At 39.4% G+C, this 25691-nt stretch overlaps 1 protein-coding gene across 1 annotated transcript in view; it reads right to left on the minus strand.

Annotated features, from left to right (window-relative positions):
- Window positions 1–25691, minus strand: part of si:ch211-180a12.2 — a 58941-nt gene that overhangs the window by 16595 nt on the left and 16655 nt on the right. The window contains exons 4-9 of the mRNA XM_038990751.1: window positions 18186–18494; window positions 17479–17589; window positions 4284–4445; window positions 2462–2776; window positions 883–933; window positions 339–593 (exon numbers count right to left, since the gene is read on the minus strand). Of these exons, the coding sequence (XP_038846679.1) occupies window positions 339–593; window positions 883–933; window positions 2462–2776; window positions 4284–4445; window positions 17479–17589; window positions 18186–18494 (1203 nt within the window). The remainder of the gene's footprint in view (window positions 1–338; window positions 594–882; window positions 934–2461; window positions 2777–4283; window positions 4446–17478; window positions 17590–18185; window positions 18495–25691) is intronic.

Here is a 25691-nt window from a genome sequence, read left to right on the forward strand (position 1 = left end):
TTCTAAAAACCAGTTTTCACTTTGTCATTATTAGGTATTGTGTGTAGATTGGTGAGGAAAATTGCTTATTTTATAAATTTCAGAATACGTCTGTGATGTAACAACATTTGGAAAAAGTCAAGGGTTCTGAAATACTTTCCGAATTCACTGTACCCCCTTAAAGGGGTAGTTGACCCAAATTATGAAATTATGTATTTGTTTCCTTAGCCTAAAAGCAGTCTGTGGACTCTTAGGTAAATAAAACCTAAGCTTGGATTGCAGTCTCTCCTTTTCCATAAACTATATTTAAGGTAACAAATAATACACCTTTAACCCTCACAACACCACCTTCCTCTCACCTCGGGTCTCGCGGGTGACGGGGTGCTTGAGGGCGATGTGATGGACGCTCACCCACACCTTGGTGCTGCCGTGCTCCAGCTCGGCGCGGGGCAGCTTGCACTGGCTCATGGCTGAGAAGAAGCCCTGGGTGTCGGGCCGTGGGGCAGACAGGGCCTGGGAAGCTACGGGGCTCAGTTCGCCTCCCTGGCAGAACCAACGGAAGGTGATGATGTCTGGATGGAAGCACGAGGCCTGGGTGGTCAGGGTGACCACACCTGGAGGAGAGTGGAAAGAGACATGCAGCGTATAGACTTGTGTGGTTCAGTTTGTAACAGTGCAGCACTGGCAAAGCCAAGGTTGTGTGTTCAATTACCACAGGGATCTTACACACACACAAAACATTTTTTTGCACGGACTGTATTGTAAGTCGTTTTGGATAAAAATGTATGCTATATTGTCAAAACTGTTAAAAACGCAAATGGTCAAGTTGAAATGGAATTGACTCCAATCCTGATATGCAATGTACTTTCATTTGTATTTTAAATGAACTTGAGTTCATCTTACCGGAGTCATCACCTGCCTCTGTGAGCTGAATCTCTGAGACCTTGGGGGGAGCTGAAGAAAAGTAAGAGAGGACAGGACAAGTAATTTGAAAGTATTTTTTCCACATTTTGTTGTGTTACAATCTGAAATTAAAATTGATGAAATTGAGATTTGCCGTCTCTGGCCTACACACAATACCCCATAATGTCAAAATGGAATTATGTTTCTTAGAAAAAAAACTGAAGTTCAGGAGTAAAAATGTGCTTAACAAGTCACATAGTAAGTTGCATGGACTCACTCTCTACAATAATAGTGTTTAACATGATTTTTGAATGGCTACCTCATCTCTGTACCCCACACATACAGATCATTTTAAGGTCCCACAGTCGAGCAGTGAATTTCAAAGACAGATTCAAAGACAGATGAGGATGGTGAAGTTATTAATTACACTTTGGATGGTATATCAATACACACAGTCACTGCAAAGATACAAGCGTCCTTCCTACCTCAGCTGCCAGAGAGTAAGGAAACCGCTCAGGGATTTCACCATGAGGCCAATGGTGACATTAAAACAGTTACAGTTTAATGGCTGTGATAGGAGAAAACTGAGGATGGATCAACAACATTCTAGTTACTCCACAATACCAACCTAAATGACTGAGTGAAAAGAATGAAGCCTGTACAGAATAAAAATATTCCAAAAATTGCATCCTATTTGCAGTAAGGCAGTAAAGTAAAACTGCAAAAAAATGTGCCAAAGAAATTAACTTTATGTCCTGAATACAAAACATTAATTTGGAGCAAATCCAACACAACATCATATTTTTAAGCATTGTGATGGCTGCATCAGGTTATGGGTATGCTTATCATCGACAAGGACTAGGGTTTTTTGGGGGGATAAAAATAAATGGAATAGAGCTAAGCACAGGCAAAATCCTAGAGGAAAACCTGGTTCAGTGTGCTTTCCAACAGACACTGTGAGACAAATTCTCCTTTCAGCAGGACAATAACCTAAAACACAAGGCCAAATATACACTGGAGTTGCTTACCATTAAAGACAACATTGAATGTTCCTGAGTGGCTTAGTTACAGTTTTGACTTAAATCGTCTTGAAAATCTATGGCAAAATTTGAAAATGGCTTTCTAGCAATGATCAACAACCAACTTGAGAGAGCCTGAAGAATTTTTTAAAGAATAATATGCCAATATTGTACAATCCGGGAGTGGAAAGCTCTTAGAGACTTACCCAGAAAGACTCACAGCTGTAATCACTGCCAAAGGTGATTTTAATATGTAAATTAGGTATTTCTCTACCAATCAATTTGCAAAAATATATAAAAACATGTTTTCACTTTGTCATTATGGGGTATTGTGTGTATTATTTTATTTAATCCATTTTGAATTCAGGCTATGATGTGGAATAAGTCAAGGGGTATGAATACTTTCTGAAGGCACTGTACACAGACAGAAGGAAGAGAAAAAGTAAAATACAGTGTTTCTGTAAAAGAGACAGGGTTGTATTCAATTCCATTTTAATTCAATAAAATTTCCTGAATTGAAGCAAATTGACACCAACCCTGGTGCGAGAGCTGTCCCTTACCTAATATGGTGAACTTGTCTGACACCCTCTCCACCACAACTTTGTCTTTCCCCACATAAGACACCTGGCACTTGAACACCGCACCCTTGTGGATGGAGATCAGGGGGATGAAGGAGAGCGAGGACAGCAGTCGCTGCTTGCTGCTGTCCCCCGTCGAGTGCAGCGGGCCCTGGGTGTGCAGCTTGTAATAGCCCACGTCGCCAGCAGAGAACAGCAGGGGACCCTTCTCCGGGACTGGGGAGGTGAGCGTGAGACCGTAGGGTAGAAGCATGGTGCTTAGTTGGTTACGGAGAAAGTTAGTGTTGTTAGCGTACGCTTTGAATGTGGGACGGGATTCTGGTCATTTGATGTTGCACAATATTTGTTAGTAGAATTATGTCATGAAAAAAACAAAAGACAGCGAGTTACTTAAGATAATGTACTGCACAAAGGCAAAATGCTAAATAAATGACAAAATAAAGTAATACTTCACTTAATTAAAAGTCCTTCTATAATTACTTGTATAATACTATATAACTTTATGGTGCCTACTGTTGTCTCTCTATGTAGGACATTTTAAAATGGCTGAAAATTCTATACAAATTCTGTCAGTTATTCAGTCAGGATCATTATGAGATGATAATAAGACATAATACATGCTTATGACATGTCTTACAATACCTTCTAACTGTATAATAATGTTTTATACCTGTAGGCTGTAATTAAAGTGTTACCGAAAGAGACATTGTGGTATGGCTCTATGTGTATATACACTCAACACAATATGCATTTGGACAGTGAAACATTTTTAATTTGTCTCTATACTCCAGCATTTTCGATTTGAATTCAAATGTTTCATATGAGGCAACAGTACAGAGTGTCACCATTAATTTGAAGATATTTTCATACATATCCGTTTTACCATTTTTAAATGAAAGCACTTATTTTATGCATCTATGCATCCACCCCTATTTGAAGAAGTCATAAGTATTTGGACAAATTCACTTAAAGTGCATTAAAATAGTCCAACTTTTTGTAGTTGGTACCATATTCCTTGTACGCAATGATTACGTCAGGCTTGTGATCTTATAAACTAGTTGGATGCATTTGCAGTTTGTTTTGGTTGTGTTTTGGTTTGGTCTACGTTTTGCCCAATAGTAACTGAAGGGTGAATAAGCAGTAATGTTCTTTTTAAGTGAGTAGATAAAATGTTTCTGAACACATCTAAATTAATCCCGATTATGCCATAATTAGGAAAAGTCATGAATGAATCATGAATAACGATAAAGAGGCTACAACAAAACATGCTAACCTCTCACTATTACTAACAACAGGGGAGGTTCGCAATTTCTTTTGGGGGGAACAGTATGATATTTGTGACTCTGTAACTTTCTCACTCATCATTATTCACGATCCAGTCATGATTTTCCATAACCATAGTAGCATCCACATGAATGTAAAAGTGTTCAGAAAAATGTCTTATTCTTACTAACAATAAAAGTGGCTACAAAATGACACAAGACACCAATCCGTTCCAAAACATAATCTGAAACACAACCAAAACAAACTGCAAACGCATCCAACAAGCTTGATGTAGTCATTACGTGCAAGGAATATGGGACCACATGCTAAACTTTTGACTACTTAATATACATTGGAGTATAGCCACATTAAAACATGTAACTTCACTGTCCAAATAAATATGTTGTAGAGTGTATATAATACTATAATGCTTTATAATAGTATAATGCTTTATAACATATTATAATCATGAATGGGCCTCTAAAATGTCTTAGAATAAAGCTTATAATATGTTATGTGACATATTGTGGTTTGACTCTACCTGTGTGTGAGGTGTCTGAAATGGGGGTGTCATTGAGGAACCAGGTGGTCTGGACCCTGTCCACCCTCCTCCCCTCCACACTGATGGTCACCCTGCCCTTCTGACCCACAATGACCCGGGGAGGCAGAATGATCCCCGATACATTTAGAAACTTCTGCTTCTCTGGGGAGGGAACGAGGGAGAGGGACAGAGAGAGAGAGGAGAGGGAGATAGATGTCAGTGGTGATATGAACACAATTTTCTGAGACTAGTGGTGTTGCAAAACTTCATAATAAAAGTGCAATTATATACATACAGTGGGGGTCTGAAATTATGGCACCCTTGATAAAGATGAGAAAAAAAGACTGTATCCTGCGTCTGCGTTTATGGACTGCCCTCTTCAATTCAAACTACAAGTCCGGAGATTGCAAAATGTTGATTTTGTGGTTAATTAACAATTTATTTGTGGATTTTGACGTGTGCTTGGAGTTACTGTCTTGCTGGAAGATCCACTTGAGGCCAAGTTTTAGCTTCCTGGCAGAGGCAACCAGGATTTTGGCTAAAATGTCCTAGTACTGGGTAAGATTCATGATGCTGTTGACATTAACAAGGGGCCCCGAGACTGGTAGCACAAAATAGCACCATAACATCAAAGATCCACCACCTGATGTCACAGTAAGTATGGGGTACTTTTTCTGCATATGCATCTTTCCTTCGACACAAAACCCACCACTGGTGTGCATGGCCAAAGAGCTCTATTTTCATGTAATCTGACCATAGCACTGGGTTCCAATCCAAGTGCCAATGCCGTTTAGCAAATTCCAGGTATTTAGATTTGTTGGATGACATGAACATATAGCCCTTTGGCCACTCACACCAGTGCTGGGTTTTGCTTCAAAAGAAACCCCATACCTACTGTAAAATCAGGTGGTGGATCTTTGATGTTATGGGGCCATCTTGCTTCCAGTGGTCCTGGGGCCCTTGTTAACAACTAGAACCCCCTGGCCTTTCAGCCTTTAAGTACCCACTAGACAACATTGCCGGGCGTCCTATTTAGCATACTGATCAGATGCATATCAACGCACAAGGTGCGCAAACATAAGCACCGAGGCTCAATAAATGGCGGATAAGCAATTGTAAACCATGAATTGTATCAAGAAATATTTGTGGAAATATATCCATGTAAAAATATAACAAGAATGGTTATTTCTCTGAATAGAGTCAAGGATATGTTTGTATAATTCTACAAAGTCCTAGTGAAAAAAGCGAATTTTTGGCACTTCTAGCCAATGACGCAATCAACATTCTAACAATCTAATAAATAAATGTAATTTATGCTATCGGAAGAATAATAATTTGGTTGTTTTTATAAAGGTCTTAGGTAACATTAGAAAACCAAAAAACTATGTAGCATGTTTTAGTTTCTTTTACAATAAATGTGATTTGTAATAGCTTTATAGTTAATAAAACAGTCCCGTAACAGCCTCTTTTTACAAAGTACAACGTAAAAAAGAATGGTATCAACCTGCAAGACGCGTGGTCAAATTATTAACATGAGCGCCAATGATGATAAATAGGCATAACACAAACTCATCATTACACTTTCTAAATTAAATCAACCTCTTCACCCTCCTTATCATTCATTTAGGGCTAATTTAAATTCAATTGTGAAGTAATGTGCATAATTATTGCCCATTCATCCATTTTTTTCATTCATTCAGTGAGGAGAGAAAGCAGCATTAGCATTAGCGTACCAATGCTAATTAGGGTACCAAGGTCCTTCTGACAAATTAGCAATTTAAAATACAAACATTTTGGAAAAGTCATGCTCCAGGACCTGCTAGGCTGATAAAAAAATGCAAGCAATTCATTACGATCAGACAGTTACTGGAGGAAAAAGGAATCACTTTTCAACTTGATTCCCGGCAGTACTGTGGGTATGGAAGCGAACACAGAGAATGGAGTTCACAAGCACCGATGAACTCCTGAACAGGCTGTAGGAAACCTTGCAAGTTGGGAGAGCGCCTAGTACCCTGAGGAGAGGTAAAAGTGGAAAAAAACTGATAAGAACACTAGGCTACATAGAGTGATGCCAAAGACCAGCTTATCGTTAATTGACACAATATTTCTTCCCTCTCCCCCCTAATACAATCTAAACTATATTGTCCCCAAGTAACTGTTCTTCTCTAGGATGTAACGATAGAATTAGCAAATGCCAATGAGATATACACAGACACTGAAAATACAGTATAAAAGAGGAAATATAGCATGTAAGCATGCAATAATTGTTAATAATTGATTGATGTACAGTTGAAGTCAGAAGATTACATACACTTAGGTTGGAGTCATTAAAACTCGTGTTTCAATCACATTTCTTGTTAATTAAGAAACTATAGTTTTGGCAAGTCGGTTAGGACATCTACTTTGTGCATGACACAAGTAATTTTTAAAACAAATGTTTACAGACAGATTATTTCACTTATAATTCACTATCACAATTCCAGTGGGTCAGAAGTTTCCATACACTAAGTTGACTGTGCCTTTAAACAGCTTGGAAAATTCCAGAAAATGATGTCATGGCTTTAGAAGCTTCTGATAGGATAATTGACATCCTTTGAGTCAATTGGAGGTTTACCTGTGGATGTATTTCAAGGCCTACCCTTAAACCTGCTTGACATCATGGGAAAATCAAAAGAAAAAGACCTCAGAAAAAAATGTGTAAACCTCCACATGTCTGGTTCATCCTTGGGATGGTTAGGACATCTACTTTGTGCATGACACATTGTGCATGACACATTGTGCATGACACAATATTGTAGACCTCTACAAGTCTGGTTCATCCCTGGGAGCAATTTCCAAAAGCCTGAAGGTACCACGTTCATCTGTACAGACAATAGTACGCAAGTATAAACACCATGGGACCACGCAGCCGCCATACCGTTCAGGAAGGAGACGCGTTCTGTCTCCTAGAAATGAACGTACTTTGGTGTGGAAAGTGCAAATCAATGCCAGAACAACAGCAAAGGACCTTGTGAAGATGCTGGAGGAAACAGGTACAAAAGTATCTATATCCACAGTAAAACGAGTCCTATATCGACATAACCTGAAAGGCCGCTCAGCAAGGAAGAAGCCACTGCTCCAAAACCGCCATAAAAACGACAGACTACGGTTTGCAACTGCACACGGGGACAAATATTGTACTTTTTGGAAAAATGTCCTCTGGTCTGATGAAACAAAAATAGACATGTTTGGCCATAATGTCCATCGTTATGTGACTTGCAAGCCGAAGAACACCATCCCGGCTTGCAAGCCGAAGAACACCATCCCAACCGTGAAGCACAGGGGTGGCAGCATCATGTTGTGGGGGTGCTTTGCTGCAGGAGGGATTGGTGCACTTCTCAAAATAGATGGCATCATGAGGAAGGAACATTATGTGGATATATTGAAACATCTCAAGACATCTGTCAGGAAGTTAAAGCTTGGTCACAAATGGGTCTTCCAAATGGCCAATGACCCCAAGCATACTTCCAAAGTTGTGGCAAAATGGCTTAAGGACAACAAAGTCAAGGTTTTGGAGTGGCCATCACAAAGCCCTGATCTCAACCCTATAGAAAATCTGTGGGCAGAACTGAAAAAGCGTGTGCGAGCAAGGAGGCCTACAAACCTGACTCAATTACACCAGCCCTGCCAGGAGGAATGGTTCACCCAATGTAAGGGAGTGCCTGGTGTAAGGGAGTAACTGGTGGCAGGGAAATCAGGCGCAGGAGAGCAAAACTGGGTAATCAATGGAGCAGTCTTATTCAGAAAACCACCGGAAACCAGAACAAACAAATGGGTACAAAACCCGTCGCGCACCAGAGAAAACATGCACTTACAATAAACAATCCCACACAAAGACATGGGGGGAACAGAGGGTTAAATATACAACAAGAAATTGAGGGAATTGAAACCAGGTGTGAGGAAAAATAAGACAAAACACATGGAAAATTAAAAGTGGATCGATGATGGCTAGAAGACCGAGCGCCGCCCGAACAAGGAGAGGACCCAACATCGGCGGAAGTCGTGACACCCAATTTATTGTGGAACGCTAATTGAGTGTAGGTAATCTTCTGACCCACTGGGAATGTGATGAAAAATAAAAGCTGAAATAAAAACTACTATTATTCTGACATTTCACATTCTTAAAATTAAGTGGTGATCCTAACTGACCTAAGACAGGGAATTTTTACTTAGATTATATGTCAGGATTTGTGAAAAACTGAGTTTAAATGTATTTGGCTAAGGTGTATGTAAAATTCAGACTTCAATTGTATGTGTTGGTGTGTATGTGCGAGAGGGTGTATATGTGGGTATGTGCCTCTGCATATGAATGGGAGAGTGTAGGAGGGTGAATATGAATATGTGTAGGAGGGCGAGAGAGAATGGGTGTGCAGAGGCATAGGGTATATGCTGTGTGTGAATGAAGGAGAATGGATGAGTAAGTAGATGTGTAGAGGGGTGTAAATGTGTTTGAGAAGAGAAAAACTTGGCCTAGATGGGTAGGGAAGGGAGATGGTAATAAGCTTGGCTTGAGGGGGGGAAAGGGGGAGTAAAGATTGGAGGTGGGGATGAGCTCGGCTTGGATGGGGTAAAGGGGGGAGAACAGGAAGGGGGTGGTGGAGAGCAATGGATTTGGTTTGGAAGAGAGAGAAGGAAGGACTTGATTATACTACATTGTAATTGTATTTATTTTGTTCATGACTAAAATGAATAAGAGTTCTGGACAGATTAGGAAAGGATATTGAATCATTATTTTCTGTGTTTGTCATTACAACTAAGATTGGAGAGTGGCTATATCTGTTTGTCGGGCAAGCATCATCTAATAATGATAAAATATGAATAAAATATTTTTATCTGGACACTTTCTGTATTTGATATTTCTACTCTGCAAGTAAACACTTCACTGTACCGTTTACACCCTCTGTATACTGTGCATGTGACAAATAAACATAGATTTTATTTCATATGGCTAGTGTTTACCACATGGCCTCACATGTGAATCCTTAAAGAGATGGGTGTGAACGATGCTGAATGGGTGTTGACAAAGAAGAGCTCTCCAGTAGGTGTACCGAAACATTCAATTGCCATTTTCTCAAAAGTGGGGTTACATGTTTATCAACTTTCAAAGCAGCATTTCTTTCCAATTGTTCCTCAACTGCAGTGTATGATATACAATTTTCTAGCTCTGAGTCTCTACTTTTATCCAATGTAAAAAACACAATTTCAAATGTTGCTACATAAGACCGAATCGAGGCGCCTCAAGTACAAAGACATACATTTTTTAAATAAAAAACATAAAGTATGTCTTCTCAGCCCACATGCTCTATTTATGTCATGTTTACAATAACTATGTTTTTATTCTATTATCCTCCCATTTTATGGAATGCCGACCACGCTCATATGTCATGTCTGCTAAAATGTTGTACTTGGTTCTTCAATGATAGACGGAACAGATAAGGTTAACTTTGATTTGATTACAAGTAAAGAACAACAAAATCCAATTTATCACATGGAATGTGCACGGGCTCCATGATGAAAAAAATAAAGCATATGGGTCTCAAACACTTAAAGATATTCTCAGTAGAAGTGGTTTTCTTGCAAGAATTACATTTTTTAAACAGCAGAAAATGAACATTCAAAGAGGAGCTGGGTTGGAGAGACTTATGCTGCCACCTACTGTAGTATCAGCAGAGGTGTAGGCATCCTGATAAAGAAGAATATACAATTTTCCCTTATATCCCAGCACATTGACCAAGAAGGACGTTTTTGAATGTTGAATTATACCTTAAAATTGTGAAAAATACACATTGATCTCATTGTATATCCGACCCGGGGCAAATCTAAGCTATATTAGATCAAATCCAGATGGGAAATATTATTTTAGCAGGTGACCTAAATTATACATTAGATTAGATTGACAGACGTAATAATAAAAAAAGGCACATTTTGGGAGCCTCCAAAGAGGCTGAAAAATGTCATTTCTACAAATGATTTACAGGACCCCTGGAGATTATTATCCCATTACAGTCAAAGCCCTGTTTAAACCTGGGTCGTACTAAGCTATATGGAATTGTTTTAAGAAGGTCATACCAAGGACCATTTTGCTTTACTGCTATTAGCCCATACAAACGCATTGAATAAGAGATTCACTACATGGAAGATCAGATAGTCCACCCCCTAAAGGAAGTTTGTTCTGAAATGTCTGTCCTATATCTGAGAGATATAAGAAAGATCAGGAAACATTTTTTTCTTCATGTATTTAACCCCTTATTTTTGGCACAAAATGGTCTTTACTTCCATATATTTTTTCAACTGCTACCTAGGAACCTTCAGACGAATCCTGTGACGCCTGTGGGCATCTTAGACCAAAACAACTGACGTGTTTGTGAGAGTCTCATCTTTCCACTAATATATTAGTGTGTAGACCAAACTGTTTGAATGATACAGACATAAGTTGGCAGATCGGCTGTACCAACTTCAGACAGTCCCAAGACTTTGTGTGTCGTAGAGCTAAATGGAGAACATCATTGTGTTCGATCAGACCGTTCGGACACCACAGACAATTTTGTGAGAAGACCGAATTCGGGATGTCTCATGGTCTGACAAATACCGCTCTAGCTCTGTCACCTTTCATGGCAGATGCAGAAGTGCGACATCGGCGGATGCAGTGGATTGAGACGCAGATATCTCTAGCTTAAACTGACAGATTTTTACGGGGAATTGTGTATTATGCTAATTAGATTTCCACAGGGTGCGGATATACCAACTTTAGGGCATTTATTTCCAATTATACAATGGGTGGGTCTAATCCTGAATGCTGATTGGTTAAAACCGCATTCCAGCCGGTCTATTGCACAAGTTACCACCGGCTAAATCTATGACGTTAAAATGCCTATTTACTCTGTTCCATCTGACTGCGCAATCCATTGTCTCATCAGCCCAGCCAAGCAATTTATAAACTTGATCTCCACTATTAAAAGCATCTAGACATGATCTCATTTATTTTAGACTAACATTTTGCTTTTAAAGTCATAACAGACTTTATGTGGGCAAATAAAATTCAAAGAATATAAAGGAACATTTTACATCTTCCTAGGTCTGAGGGTGGTTTTAACCTTGGAATTGTATCAACTCGCTACCCAAGGCTTTTACTTGCGACATACTGTATATAAAATGCACTAAAGAGGAGCAATGGTTAAATATTTTAGACACGCATGCTCACGCCCAGAATATTTTTACATGTCTATTTTCAAAGGATAAAGCTAAGAACATTAACAACTTCATAGCTAAGAACGGTATAACAATATGGAATAAAATAAAACGTATTTTACAAAAACCAATATGTCTTCCTAAAAACACAACCTTATAAAACAATCCTTGGATAGCTTTTCAGAATTCACCGATAAATTGGTGCACATGGAAACTAAAGGCATAGAAACTGTAAATGACTTGGTAATAGGAAATACCTTTATTTCCAAGACAGTATTAAAAAGTAATTTTGGACTGACCAATGTAGATGGTTTAAAATACATGCAACTTAAATGTTACATCTACTGTAACTACATTTCATTTTGAAATCATTCAGACATCAGTGCAACATTGAGGGAATCCTATTTGAATCAGAAAAGGATGTTCATATGATAGGGAAGATATGTAATACCTTGCAGAGATCACATCCAAGAATGTATGATACAAGAGACAAAATTCAGAAATTCTACAGCACAACGGCAGAGTCACGTCTTAAGTGTAAAACTAATAATGACTAATTAACCAATTCTTTCAAGGAATACTTCAACGTCCAGAAGTTGTGGGCGGAGTAAGAAAGTTGGCTGTCAGAAGTATTACAATGTAAACTTACTTTTAATCCGTCTGTCTGCATATTTCAAGACGTGGCACAGTGGGGTGTAGTGAGATACCCGATGGGTTGGACGATCGTCTTCTCATACCTTATCTTTAAAAAAACGTATACTAAAGACTTGGAAATTAATAAATCTGCCATCATTAATACAATGGAAAAATAAAATGATTTATTATTTAAATATTGAAAGTCTGTAGGCTACAAAGAGAAACAAAAAATGGTGCAGTTTCAGGCCATGTGGCGGAAAATGATGCGGGCGCTGGAGATGGGCTGTGTGTTAGTGGGTCTGAGCAGGTTTGACGTAGTTGATGTTGTCATTTGTATGTGTATGTATTGTACTGTTTATAAAAGATCAAATAAAATCGTAATTTTTACATTTTTATTGTGTCATTTAGAAATTTATCCGTAGCGTTATATTCCATTTTGTTGCGACTCGAGCAATACCTCTCCCTCATTCCACAGGTAACTGCCAAAATAAAAGAAATGCATATTGAAAGCATGGGGCGCTTCCACACATTAAGTTCCAGACACTTCTAGAATCTAGGCCAAGGCGCATTGATGCTGTTCTGGCAGCTCATTTTGAGTTAACGCCCTATTAAGACACTTTATGTTGGTGTTTCCTTTATTTTGGCAGTTACCTGTAGGAGCAGGCTACGCGGAGAATGGAACAGCTGTATTGAGGAAACGGCTCTAGTTGCACAAAAGGGAATATGACATTGCGGATAAAGTTCGGAATGACACAATTTCATGTGTACAACTACAGACCTGCATCTCTATAATGAGAGCTTTGCCGTTTCTAAAAGGACGTATTCGGGTGTTTTAGAAGCTTTTGTTCATGTTTTTCAGGGCACCCATACTACACAATTAGGATGAGGAGTGATTTGCAGTTCGGGGTAAGCTTCTCAAAAACAAGTGAAGTCACCAAAAAAATGTGTCTGAACCTTTCTATAACATGCCATTTACATCCAAAATAGAGATTTCATTGTAAAACTTATCCTTCAAGGTCAACAGCATTATGAACTACCCAGCACCAGGACATGTTAGCGAAAAACCTGGTTGCCTCTGGCAGGAGGCTGAAACTTGGCCGCAAGTATATCTTTTAGCAAGACAATAACCCCAAGCACACATCCAAATCCACAAAGAAATGCCTTAATTGACCACAAAATAAACATTTTTCAATGGCCATCTCTGCCTCTGGACTTAAAGCCCATTGTGGTTTGAATTGAAGAGGGCAGTCCATAAGTGCAGACAAAGGATATCAAGGATCTGGAAATATTCTGTATGGAGGAATGGTCTAAGACCCCTCCCAAGTGTTCTCCAATCTCATAAAACATTTTAGAGAAAGGCTCAGTGCTGTTAACCTTGCAAGGTGAGGAATTGAAAACAGGGGTGGCAATAATTTCCATTGAACATGCCTTTTAGTCCAGGACTAGTTTTGAACTTCGATTTGCTATTTATGGCCTGTAGGCCTCATTGACCGGAGCTCATACAACTTGTTTTTGAGTAAAAAAAGCATAATGTATGGATTATTTTGACTATAACAAATACTCAGATTAAACATATTGTGCTATTTATCACAGACTACTTTGTGTCAAAGTTGAACAAGGACATTTGTTTTGAAACCATTTCAATTTTTTAAATAGTGGCAGGATTTTATGTAATCAACCCGGGATATGGCATATCTCGTTGGCCCTGGGGTCATCCAGATAACATTTCAGCCGACAGCCGACCTCTCCTCTCAGGTGGGGATGAAGAACAGGGCAAATTCCCATTATTTGACCAGAATGTAACAAAAACCTCAACAGGGTCCTCTTTCTCATCACTGGATTGTTCCACATCGGAGGTCTCTTGGTCTGGATCATATTCTGCGTTGTCATCAACTACTGACACTTCCTCCTCTAATGCATCTTCACTGTCAGTTTCCTGGCCTCTCTCCTCCTCACCAGTGTCACGATCAAAGATATGATCAAGAGCCTCACATACAGTATATCGTTTGGTCATTGTGCTGCCACAGAATGAATTGTTTGCAAGGCCACAAAAAAGCTTTATATACCAGAGCTGCGAGAAAAGTTCTATATATTACTGAAACAATGTTGTGATTGTTTGTGAGAATGCCAACAGGTTTGGTTCCATGGGGGAAAGATTACAGCTGAAGTTGGAAGTTTACATACACCTAAGCCAAATACATCTAAACTCAGTTTCACAATTCCTGACATTTAATCAGAGTAAAAATTCCCTGTCTTAGGTCAGTTAGGATCACTACTTTATTTTAAGAATGTGAAATGTCAGAATAATAGTAGAGAGAATTATTTATTTCAGCTTGTATTTCTTTCATCACATTCCCAGTGGGTCAGAAGTTTACATACACTCAATTAGTATTTGGTAGCATTGCCTTTAAATTGTTTAACTTGGCTCAAACGTTTTGGGTAGCCTTCCACAAGCTTACCACAATACGTTGGGTGAATTTTGGCCCATTTCTCCTTACAAAGCTGGTGTAACAGTCAGGTTTGTAGGCCTCTTTGCTCGCACACGCTTTTTCAGTTCTGCCCACACATTTTCTATAGGATTGAGGTCAGGGCTTTGTGATGGCCACTCCAATACCTTGACTTTGTTGTCCTTATGCCATTTTGCCACAACTTTGGAAGTATGCTTGGGGTCATTGTCCATTTGGAAGATCCATTTGCGACCAAGCTTTAACTTCCTGACTGATGTCTTGAGATGTTGCTTCAATATATCCACATAATTTTCCTTCCTCATGAAGCCATCTATTTTGTGAAGTGCACCAGTCCCTCCTGCAGCAAAACACCCCCACAACATGATACTGCCACCCCTGTGCTTCACGGTTGGGATGGTGTTCTTCGGCTTGCAAGCATCCCTCTTTTTCCACCAAACATAACGATGGTCATTATGGCCAAACAGTTATATTTTTGTTTCATCAGACCAGATGACATTTCTCCAAAAAGTACAATCTTTGTCCCCATGTGCAGTTGCAAGCCGCAGTCTGGCTTTTTTATGGCGGTTTTGAAGCAGTGGCTTCTTCCTTGCTGAGCGGCCTTTCAGGTTATGTCGATATAGGACTCGTTTTACTGTGGATACAAATACTTTTGTACCTGTTTCCTCCAGCATCTTCCCAAGGTCCTTTGCTGTTGTTCTGGGATTGATTTGCACTTTCATACCAAAGTACGTTCATCTCTAGGAGACAGAACTCCTTCTTGAGCGGTGTGACGGCTGCGTGGTCCCATGGTGTTTATACTTGCGTACTATTGTTTGTACAGATGAACGTGGTACCTTCAGGCATTTGGAAATTGCTCCCAAGGATGAACCAGACATGTGGAGGTCTACAATTTTTTTTCTGAGGTCTTTGCTGATTTCTTTTGATTTTCCCATGATGTCAAGGAAAGAGGCACTGAGTTTGAAGGTAGGCCTTGAAATACATCCACAGGTACACCTCCAATTGACTCAAAGGATGTCAATTAGCCTGTCAGAAGCTTCTAAAGCCATGGCATCATTTTCTGGAATTTTCCAAGCTGTTTAAAGGCACAGTCAACTTAGTGTATGGAAACTTCTGACCCACTGGAATTGTGATACAGTGAATTATAAGTGAAATAACATCTGTAAACAAATGTTGGGAAAATGACTTGTGTCATGCACAAAGTAGATGTTCGAACCGACTTGCCAAAACTATAGTTTGTTAACAAGAAATTTGTGGAGTGGTTGAAAAACGAGTTTTAATGACTCCAACCTAAGTGGATGTAAACTTCCAACCTCAACTGTATATTGGGGGGTTGACATGGAAACCAGGAAGGGGAGTGAGGTGTGTGCACGCTCTAACATATATGCATGTGGGGGTCTGGGAGAGGAAGTGTGTCCATCTGATGAATGGGCATGTGCCTGAACTCAATTTTATACACAAATTGTAGTCTCACCCATTCATTTCTAATGACCGGTCATTTTTGACCGGGACCACCAGAGGTGTACAAAAGTTAAATAAAACACCCAAAATATAATGAAAATAATAACAATTTATTTTGTGTGGTCAAAGTCATGGAACCTTATGACAATCAGATTAAATGATCTACATTTTTCAGAGATAAATCTTGTAAATTGGTCCAGTTCGACTGGAATACAGCAGAAGGGCTAGTTGAGTATCTAGAGCATCAGCATTTGTGGGTTCGATTACAGGCTCAAAATGGCCAGAAACAAATAACTTCCTTCTGAAACTTGTCGGTCTATTATTGTTCTGAGAAATGAAGGCTATTCCATGGGAGGAACTGCCAAGAAACTGAAGATCTCGTACAATGCTGTGTACTACTCCCTTCACAGAACAGCGCAAACTGTCTCTAACCAAAATAGAAAAAGGAGTGGGTGGCCCCGGTGCAAAACTGAGCAAGAGGACAAGTACATCAGAGTGTCTAGTTTGAGAAACAGACGCCTCAAGTCCTCAACTGGCAGCTTCATTAAATAGTACCCGCAAAACACCAGTCTCAACATCAACAGTGAAGAGGCGACTCCGGGATGCTGGCCTTCTAGGCAGAGTTGCAAATAAAAAGCCATATCTCAGACTGACCAATAAAAGGAAAAGATTAAGATGGGAAAAACAACACAGGCTTTTTCTTCGCAACTCTGCCTAGAAGGCCAGCATCCCGGAGTCGCCTCTTCACTGTTGACGTTGAGACTGGTGTTTTGCGGGTACTATTTAATGAAGCTGCCAGTTGAGGACTTGTGAGGCGTCTGTTTCTGCTGATGCTCCAGATACTCTTCAAGTGTAAAGAAGGCCAGTTTTATTGCTTCTTTAAAATCAGGACAACAGTTTTCAGCTGTGCTAACATAATTGCAAAAGGTTTTTCTAATTATCAATTAGCCTTTTAAAATGATAAACTTGGATTAGCTAACACAACGTGCCATTACAATACACGAGTGATGGTTTCTGATAATGGGTCTCTGTACACCTATGTAGATATTCCATTTTTTTTTTTTATCTGCCATTTCCAGCTTCAATAGTCATTTACAACAATAACAATGTCTACACTGTATTTCTGATCAATTTGATGTTATTTTAATGGACAAAAAAATATGCATTTCTTTCAAAACAAGAATTTCTAACTGACCCCAAACCTTTGAACGGCGGTATATGTTGCACCAACCAATCTATATACTGTGTATACCACTTTCATTAAGACGGCATTAGCAGGTATTACAGTACACAGTGCATGAACACATCATTCATTATATACATTCAGATATACATATGTAAATATATGAACATTTAAATATGATGTACATTATTAATAAAGTGAAATAATATTCTGTTTTACTCACCATCCCTCCTTCTCCAGGAGAAGCCAAAGCAGAGCAGAAAGACCAGCACCAGAGAGATGCACATCAGAGCCACAGATGCCTTGGCAGACTTGGTCAGCACAGCTTGTGTCTCTGGGAGAGGAGACACATAAGGGAGGAGGGTAGAATATGTATGAGGCCAGGCTGAATAGAATATATACTTTATTGTCCATTTGGTAAGGACATACATTTGTTCTCTGCCTTTTTCCCCAACCTCAGACACACACACACACACACACACACACACACACACACACACACACACACACACACACACACACACACACACACACACACACACACACACACACACACACACACACACACACACACACACACACGTTGAGAGGCACAGGGTCAGCCGTGTTGTAGCGCACCTGGATGGAGAGCTAGTTTTGGGGTTAAGTGCCTTGCTCAAGGGAACAACAGTATTGGTAGTAATGATTGACAACAGAAGCACTCCAGTGGCCAGTTCAGTCCACACTTTTTCATCAAGTAAACCTTTGGTTACTGGTCCATCTCTCTAACCTCTTACCACCCTCTGTTGTTTCTAAGAGCGGGTTATGGTGGAAACCCAGCTAAGAATTTTATCAAACCCAATGTTGGTATTTCTTGAATTTGTGAACATTCTCTCTGTCCCTTCGCCTCTGCTCTCTCTTTCTCCCTATCCCCTCCCCTCTCTCTCTTACCTATGATGGGGTCGATGTCGGCCAGGGCTGCGGAGGTGACCACAGGTTCAGTGATGCTGGGCAGATGGACGACACACTCCACCTCCCCGGCTAGCTCCCTCTGCTCGGGGCTCAGGGTGTAGTAGCGCCTGGTTCTGAAGGTGCCGTCCGGCCCCGACTCGCTCAGCACAGGTGCGGGGAGCTCCGTGCCATTCTGTAGCCAGGAAACGGAGACGTCCTCCGGATAGAAGCCCTCGATGTCGCAGGAGAGGGTGAGTGGGGAGTCGCGGGAAGGCAAGGGCACTGCGGAGAGGGTGACAGTCGGGAGGTCTGGGGAGGAAAGAGAAATTATACACTAACGTTCAAAAGTATGGGGTCACTTAGAAATGTCCTTGTTTTTGAAAGAAATGCAAAATTTATGTTCATTAAAATGACATCAAATTGATCAGAAATACAGTGTAGACATTGTTAATGTTGTAAATGACTATTGAAGCTGGAAACGGCAGATTTTTTATGGAATATCGACATAGGCGTACATAGGCCCATTATTAGCAACCATCACTCCTGTGTTCCAATGGCACGTTGTGTTAGCTCATCCAAGTTAATAATTTTAAAAGGCTAATTGATCATTAGAAAACCCTTTTGCAATTATGTTAGCATAGCTGAAAACTGTTGGCCTGATTAAAGAAGCAATAAAACTGACCTATAGACTAGTTGAGTATCTGGAGCATCAGCATTTCTGGGTTTGATTACAGGCTCAAATGGCCAAAAATAAATAACTTTCTTCTGAAACTTGTCAGTCTATTCTTGTTCTGAGAAATGAAGGCTATTCCATGTGAGAAATTGCCAAGAAACTGAAGATCTCGTAATAGTCGTTCTAGTAGCCATTATTTACTGTTTTAGACCTAGGGTTAATATACATAACTTTAACTTCTAGTTCCTCCCAAACCCGGATCCGGGAGCACCCCCACCAGTAAAAAAGCTGACTAGCATAGCCTAGCATAGCGTCACAAGTAAATACTAGCATCTAAATATCATTAAATCACAAGTCCAAGACACCAGATAAAAGATACACTTCTTGTGAATCCAGCAATCATTTCTGATTTTTAAAATGTTTTACAGGGAAGACACAATATGTAAATCTATTAGCTAACCACGTTAGCAAAAGACACCATTTTTCTTAGTCCACCATTTTTTCTCTCCACCAGTAGCTATCACCAATTCGACCAAATAAAGATATTGATAGCCACTAACCAAGAAAAAACTTCATCAGATGACAGTCTGATAACATATTTATTGTATAGCATAGGTTTTGTTAGAAAAATGTGCATATTTCAGGTATAAATCATAGTTTACAATTGCACCCACCATCACAACTCGACTAGAATAAATACAGAGAGCAACGTGTATTACCTAATTACTAATCATAAAACATTTCTTAAAAATACACAGCGTACAGTAATTGAAAGACACAGATCCTGTGAATCCAGACAATATTTCAGATTTTCTAAGTGTTTTACAGCGAAAACACAATAAATCGTTATATTAGCATACCACATGTGCAAACATTACCCCAGCATTGATTCAAGGCAAAAAGAGCGATAGCGTTATCACCACCAAAATATATTAATTTTTTCACTAACCTTCTCAGAATTCTTCCGATGACACTCCTGTAACATCATATTACAACATACATATAGAGTTTGTTCGAAAATGTGCATATTTAGCCACAAAAATCGTGGTTATACAATGAGAAAAGTAGCCAAACTGGCCAGAAAATGTCGGGCGCCATCTTGGAGAGTGACCTAGTCTAATCAATAAATAATCATAAACTTGACTAAAAAATACAGGGTGGACAGCAATTGAAAGACAAATTAGTTCTTAATGCAATCGCTGAATTACATTTTTAAAATTAACCTTACTGCGCAATACAGGGTGCGCCAAAGCGAAGCTATCCAAAAAAAATGGCGGATTATGCGTTTAACATTTTTCAACAGAACAACGATTTATCAGCATAAATAGTTCTTACTATTAGCTGAGCTTCCATCAGAATCTTGGGCAATGTGTCCTTTCTCCGGTCTAATCGTCTTTTGGTCGAAAGATGTCCTCTTGTCCTGTCGAAATGGCCACTAACGTTCGGCATGTACCGGAAAAGTGTCCAACTCTTGAAAGTGCGTCACAAAGAAATGCCAGAAAATCGCAATAAACTGATATAAATTGCTATAAGTCGGTTTAAATTAACTACCTTATGATGTCTTTAACACCTATAACGAGTAAAAACATGACCGGAGATATATTACTGGCTAAACCAAAGCTTGGAAGGAGGCCAGTCCGACGTCCATCGTGCGTCAAGCGCAGGGCAGAAAAGAAAGGTACTTCCGCACCTTGGTCTTATATAAAGTCCCAGATTGCGCAATCGACCCCATTCAAATTGTCACCACTTACTGACATCTAGAGGAAGGCGTAGGCAGTGTTTGTAGCCCCACAGCATTCACAGGGACTTATAAACTGACCTGGGAACAGAGGCCAAGATTTCTGAAATCTCACTCCCTGGCAGGAAAAGTGCTGTAGAATGAGTTCTGTTTCACTCAGAGACATAATTCAAACGGTTTTAGAAACTATCTATCTATCCAATAGTAATAATAATATGCATATTGTACGAGCAAGAATTGAGTACTAGGCAGTTTAATTTGGAGACCAATTTTCACTAAGTCGAAACAGCACCCCCTATATTCTCAAGAGGTTTTAACCCAGTTTATAAGAGATTCTCCAAAATTGAAATATTCCAGGCATTTATATATAAACTCCAGTCATACTTTATCATGATAAACTTGGATGAGCTAACACAGTCTCTCAGGAAACAGCAGAGGGAGCACCCCCCTATCCACATCGACGGGACAGTAGTGGAGAGGGTAGTAAGTTTTAAGTACCTCGGCTTACACATCATGGACAAACTGAATTGGTCCACCCACACAGACAGCGTTGTGAAGAAGGCGCAGCAGCGCCTCTTCAACCTCAGGAGGCTGAAGAAATTCGGCTTGTCACCAAAAGCACTCACAAACTTCTACATATGCACAATCGAGAGCATCCTGTCGGGCTGTATCACCGCCTGGTACGGCAACTGCTCCGCCCATAACCGTAAGGCTCTCCAGAGGGTAGTGAGGTCTGCACAACGCATCACTGGGGGAAAACTACCTGCCCTCCAGGACACCTATACCACCCGATGTCACAGGAAGGCCATAAAGATCATCAAGGACAACAACCACCCGAGCCACTGCCTGTTCACCCCGCTATCATCCAGAAGGCGAGGTCAGTACAGGTGCATCAAAGCAGGGACCGAGAGACTGAAAAACAGCTTCTATCTCAAGGCCATCAGACTTTTAAACAGCCACCACTAACATCGAGTGGCTGCTGCCAACATACTGACTCAACTCCAGCTCACTTTAATAATGGAAATGGATCAAAAATGTATCACTAGCCACTTTAAACAAGCCACTTAATATAATGTATATGTATATACTGTACCCTATATCATCTACTGCATCTTGCTATCTTTATGTAATACATGTATCACTAGCCACTTTAAACTATGCACTTTTATGTTTACATACCCTACATTACTCATCTCATATGTATATACTGTACTCGATACCATCTACTGCATTTTGCCTATGCCGTTCTGTACCATCACTCATTCATATATCTTTATGTACATATTCTTTATCCCTTTACACTTGTGTGTATAAGGTAGTAGTTGTGGAATTGGTAGGTTAGATTACTCGTTGGTTATTACTGCATTGTCGGAACTAGAAGCACAAGCATTTTGCTACACTTGCATTAACATCTGCTAACCATGTGTATGTGACAAATAAAAATTTGATTTGATTTGATCAAAAGCCTTTTCAAAGTCAGCTATGAATACCTGGCCTGGTTTCCCATATTTTTCATAGTGTTCTATTTTTCCAGTACTTGTCTTATATTGTCTACAATGTATAACATCAGACAATAGCTTATTAATTCTATGCGTTATGCATGTTCCTATAATTTTTGCACCACAACGCTGAGGTGTAAGAGGCCTACGATTTTTTTAATAGACTGGATCTTTATATTTACCACTTGGATCCTGTTTCAATAATAATGAAATCAGACCTTCTTGGTAAGTGTCTAATAATGTAAAAACTGTATAGGAGTGGTTAAAACATGCTAATAACGGCCCTCTGAGTATATCAAAAGGTTTGGTATACTTCCACTGGTATGCCATCCAGGCCTAGTTTTCCCAGACTTAAAGGCATTAATTGCGTCAAGAAGTTCTTCCTCTGTAATTTGACCTTCACATCAGTCTTTCTGTACAGCTGTCAATTTTACATTATTAATAGAAAGGAAATCAATACAATTAGCTTCGGTTAGTGGAGATGGAGGAGACAAATGTAAACATATGCTTAAAGTACTTTACTTCCTCTTTCAAAATATTGTTTGGTGAATCATGGGTGACTCCGTCATTTGTAACAACTTTCAGAAAATTATCTTTGGAAGCATGTCTATGTTAAAGATAAAATAATTATTTGGTGCATTTTCCCCCATATTCCATCCTGTTTGCTTTAATTTGATAATATATTACACTTGATCCTTCTTGAATAAGTTCTTCCATTTCTTTTTTCCCTCTAACTTATTCGGAGCCTCTATGGTACCATTTTTTTATTGCTATCTGTACTGTTTGTCCTTCCCTTTCCTTTGTTAATATGGACTCTTGACCTAAATTACTTTTGCTTTAGAGATGAGTACGGAATTGCATGGCCTCCAAAGGCACATTTAAAAGTGTCCCATACATTAAGGGGATCTGCTGTACATATATTATGTCGGAAAAAGTCAGTTATAAATTATTCTGCCCTAGTTATAAACAAGTTATCATCCAATAGGCTTTGATAAAATTTCCAATATCCCCTCGCACGTGGAAATTCTGTCAGAGTAACATATATGCCGATTATTTGATGGTCTGACCTCATTCTGTCCCCAATCAACACTTTTTAAACTTTTGGTGGCAGAGAGAATGACATAAGAAAGTAGTCAAGATGACTAGCTTGATTGAGCCTCCGCCATGTATATCTCTCTAGGTCAGGTGTAAAGGAGAAGCTGGGAGTCAAGAAGCAAGGGGGTGACATGGAACGATACAAAACAAGAGCAGCGTCTGGACATGAAACATAACTAATACTGTCTGGGGAATGAACCAAAGTGTATAGATATAGATACAGATATAGGTGAGGTAATCAGAGAAGTGATGGAGTCCAGGTGAGTCTGATAATGAGTCGCAGGTGCGCATAACGATGGTGCCAGGTGTGCGTAATGGTTGTCAGAGCCAGTGATTAGTAAACTGGCGACGTCGAGCGGGAGTAGACGTGATATCAGGAAATGTAAGCCTCCATATATCCACTAGTTCCAACATATCCATGACATTCCTGATTTCCTTAAGTGCAGAAGGGTGATAGTTTGTATTGTGATTTCCTTTACGGTCCATAGAGGTATTTAAAACCGTATTATAAACTTCCACCATAATCATAATAATGTCTTGTATTGCTTGTAAGGTTGAAAAATTATTATATTTTCAAAGCGTGGATCATCATTATTTGGACCGTATAGGTTAATGAGCCATATCTGTTTCTGGTCCAATAACATATTTTAAATATCCATCTACACTATCCATCTACATCCATCTACACTACCGGTCAAAAGTTTTAGAACACCTACTCATTCAAGGGTTTTTCTTTATTTTTACTATTTTCTACATTGTAGAATAGTGAAGACATCAAAACTATGAAATAACACATGTGGAATCACGTAGTAACCAAAAGAACTGTTAAACAAATCAAAATATATTTTATATTTGAGATTCTTCAAATAGCCACCCTTTGCCTTTTGATGACAGTTCACACTCCCTGCGTCGTTTCATGAGTTATTGGCGTTCAAACAGGCAGCAATCTGGCCGGTATGAGGTAGCACCGTGATAAAGTCTCACTACACTGGAAGTCAATAGGAATATGATTTTTAGATTGTGAAAACGTCTATCATACATGTCAGATTTCAATACTGGTCATAACTCGGGAGGGTGTCTTCTCTCGAATGAGCCAATGATCATACTTTAGCGATATTCTTACCTTGAAAAATTTGTAATTTAATGGAGGGTCTAGCACATTTTTGTCCAGGGTGCATTGCATGGTGCCGCTGCCAGAGATATTATAGAAACGAGATAGGAATCAAATCAATTCATGTATAACACCACACCCAACATACTGTTGACCAATCGCGTTCACGTTGTCATGCCCGTTCACGCGGTTTCTAAGCTAATCATCGCGCAGTACCTTCTCAAAGTCCGTGTATATGTCGAGAAACGTGCCTATTTTCCTCGAATGTATGTAACGCCACGATTCCAGAGCTATACGATAATACAGAGAGCAAGTTAATTATCTCACATCTCGGGAAAAGATTTGTACATTTGTACATCGTGCTAATTTGGGTTTTTTGAACTAGCACGAAATAAACTCAAATTCATACCATGAAGGAGAGTGCTCCTTGTCCCAGATTTTTTTTGTTGTTGTCCCAGACTCTTCCAGAATGCAATACACGGCCCATAGACGTTGCAAGGGCAACATTTCTCATCTCCTCAAAAGTGTATCTGTCGTTGCGAATGTCAGACTCCAGTCTGTGAGGCATATCAATCTGCAGGTTGAATATGGTGAGATTGTAGACTCCAAAATCTGATAATGCCGTCTGTTTAGGCGATTTTCCAGCTAACTAGCTACGTTACATGCGGATATTGTCTTTGGTATTATTGTGTGTAGCTACGTTTGTTTGCTACTCAGTGGTGTAAAGTACTTTGTAAAAATACTTTAAAGCACTACTTAAGTCGTTTTTTGGGGTATCTGTACTTTACTATTTATAGTTTTGTCAATTTTTACTTTTACTAAAAGACAATTATGTAATTTTTACTCCATACATTTTGCCTGACACCCAAAAGTATTTGTTACATTTTAACAGAAAAATTGTCCAATTCACACACTTGTCAAGAGAACATCCCTGGTCACCCCTACTGCCTCTGATCTGGAGGACAAACTAAACACAAATGCTTAATTTGTAAATTGTGTCTGAGTGTTGGAGTGTGCCCCTGGCTATCGTCAATAAAAAAAGTATAGTGGCGTCTGGTTTGCTTACTATAAGGAATTTGAAATGGTTTTTACTTTTGATACTTAAGTATATTTAAAACCAAATACTTTTAGACTTTTACTCAAGTAGTATTTTACTGGGTGACTTTCACTTTTACTTGAGTCATTTTCTATTAAGGTATCTTAACTTTTACTCAAGTATGACATGTGAGTACTTTTTCGACCACTGTTGCTACCTAGCTTGCCAGCCAGACCATAGAGAGAGCATTGCATTGTGGATTTTGTAGTCAACTTGACCTGCAACAGATTTCCACAACGATTTTCCATGTTGCTACCAACCTCATTATAACGCCAAAATGAAACATTTGTTCAC

This window comes from Salvelinus namaycush, chromosome 4 (assembly GCF_016432855.1).
Source record: "Salvelinus namaycush isolate Seneca chromosome 4, SaNama_1.0, whole genome shotgun sequence".
Classification (NCBI taxonomy): domain Eukaryota; kingdom Metazoa; phylum Chordata; class Actinopteri; order Salmoniformes; family Salmonidae; genus Salvelinus; species Salvelinus namaycush.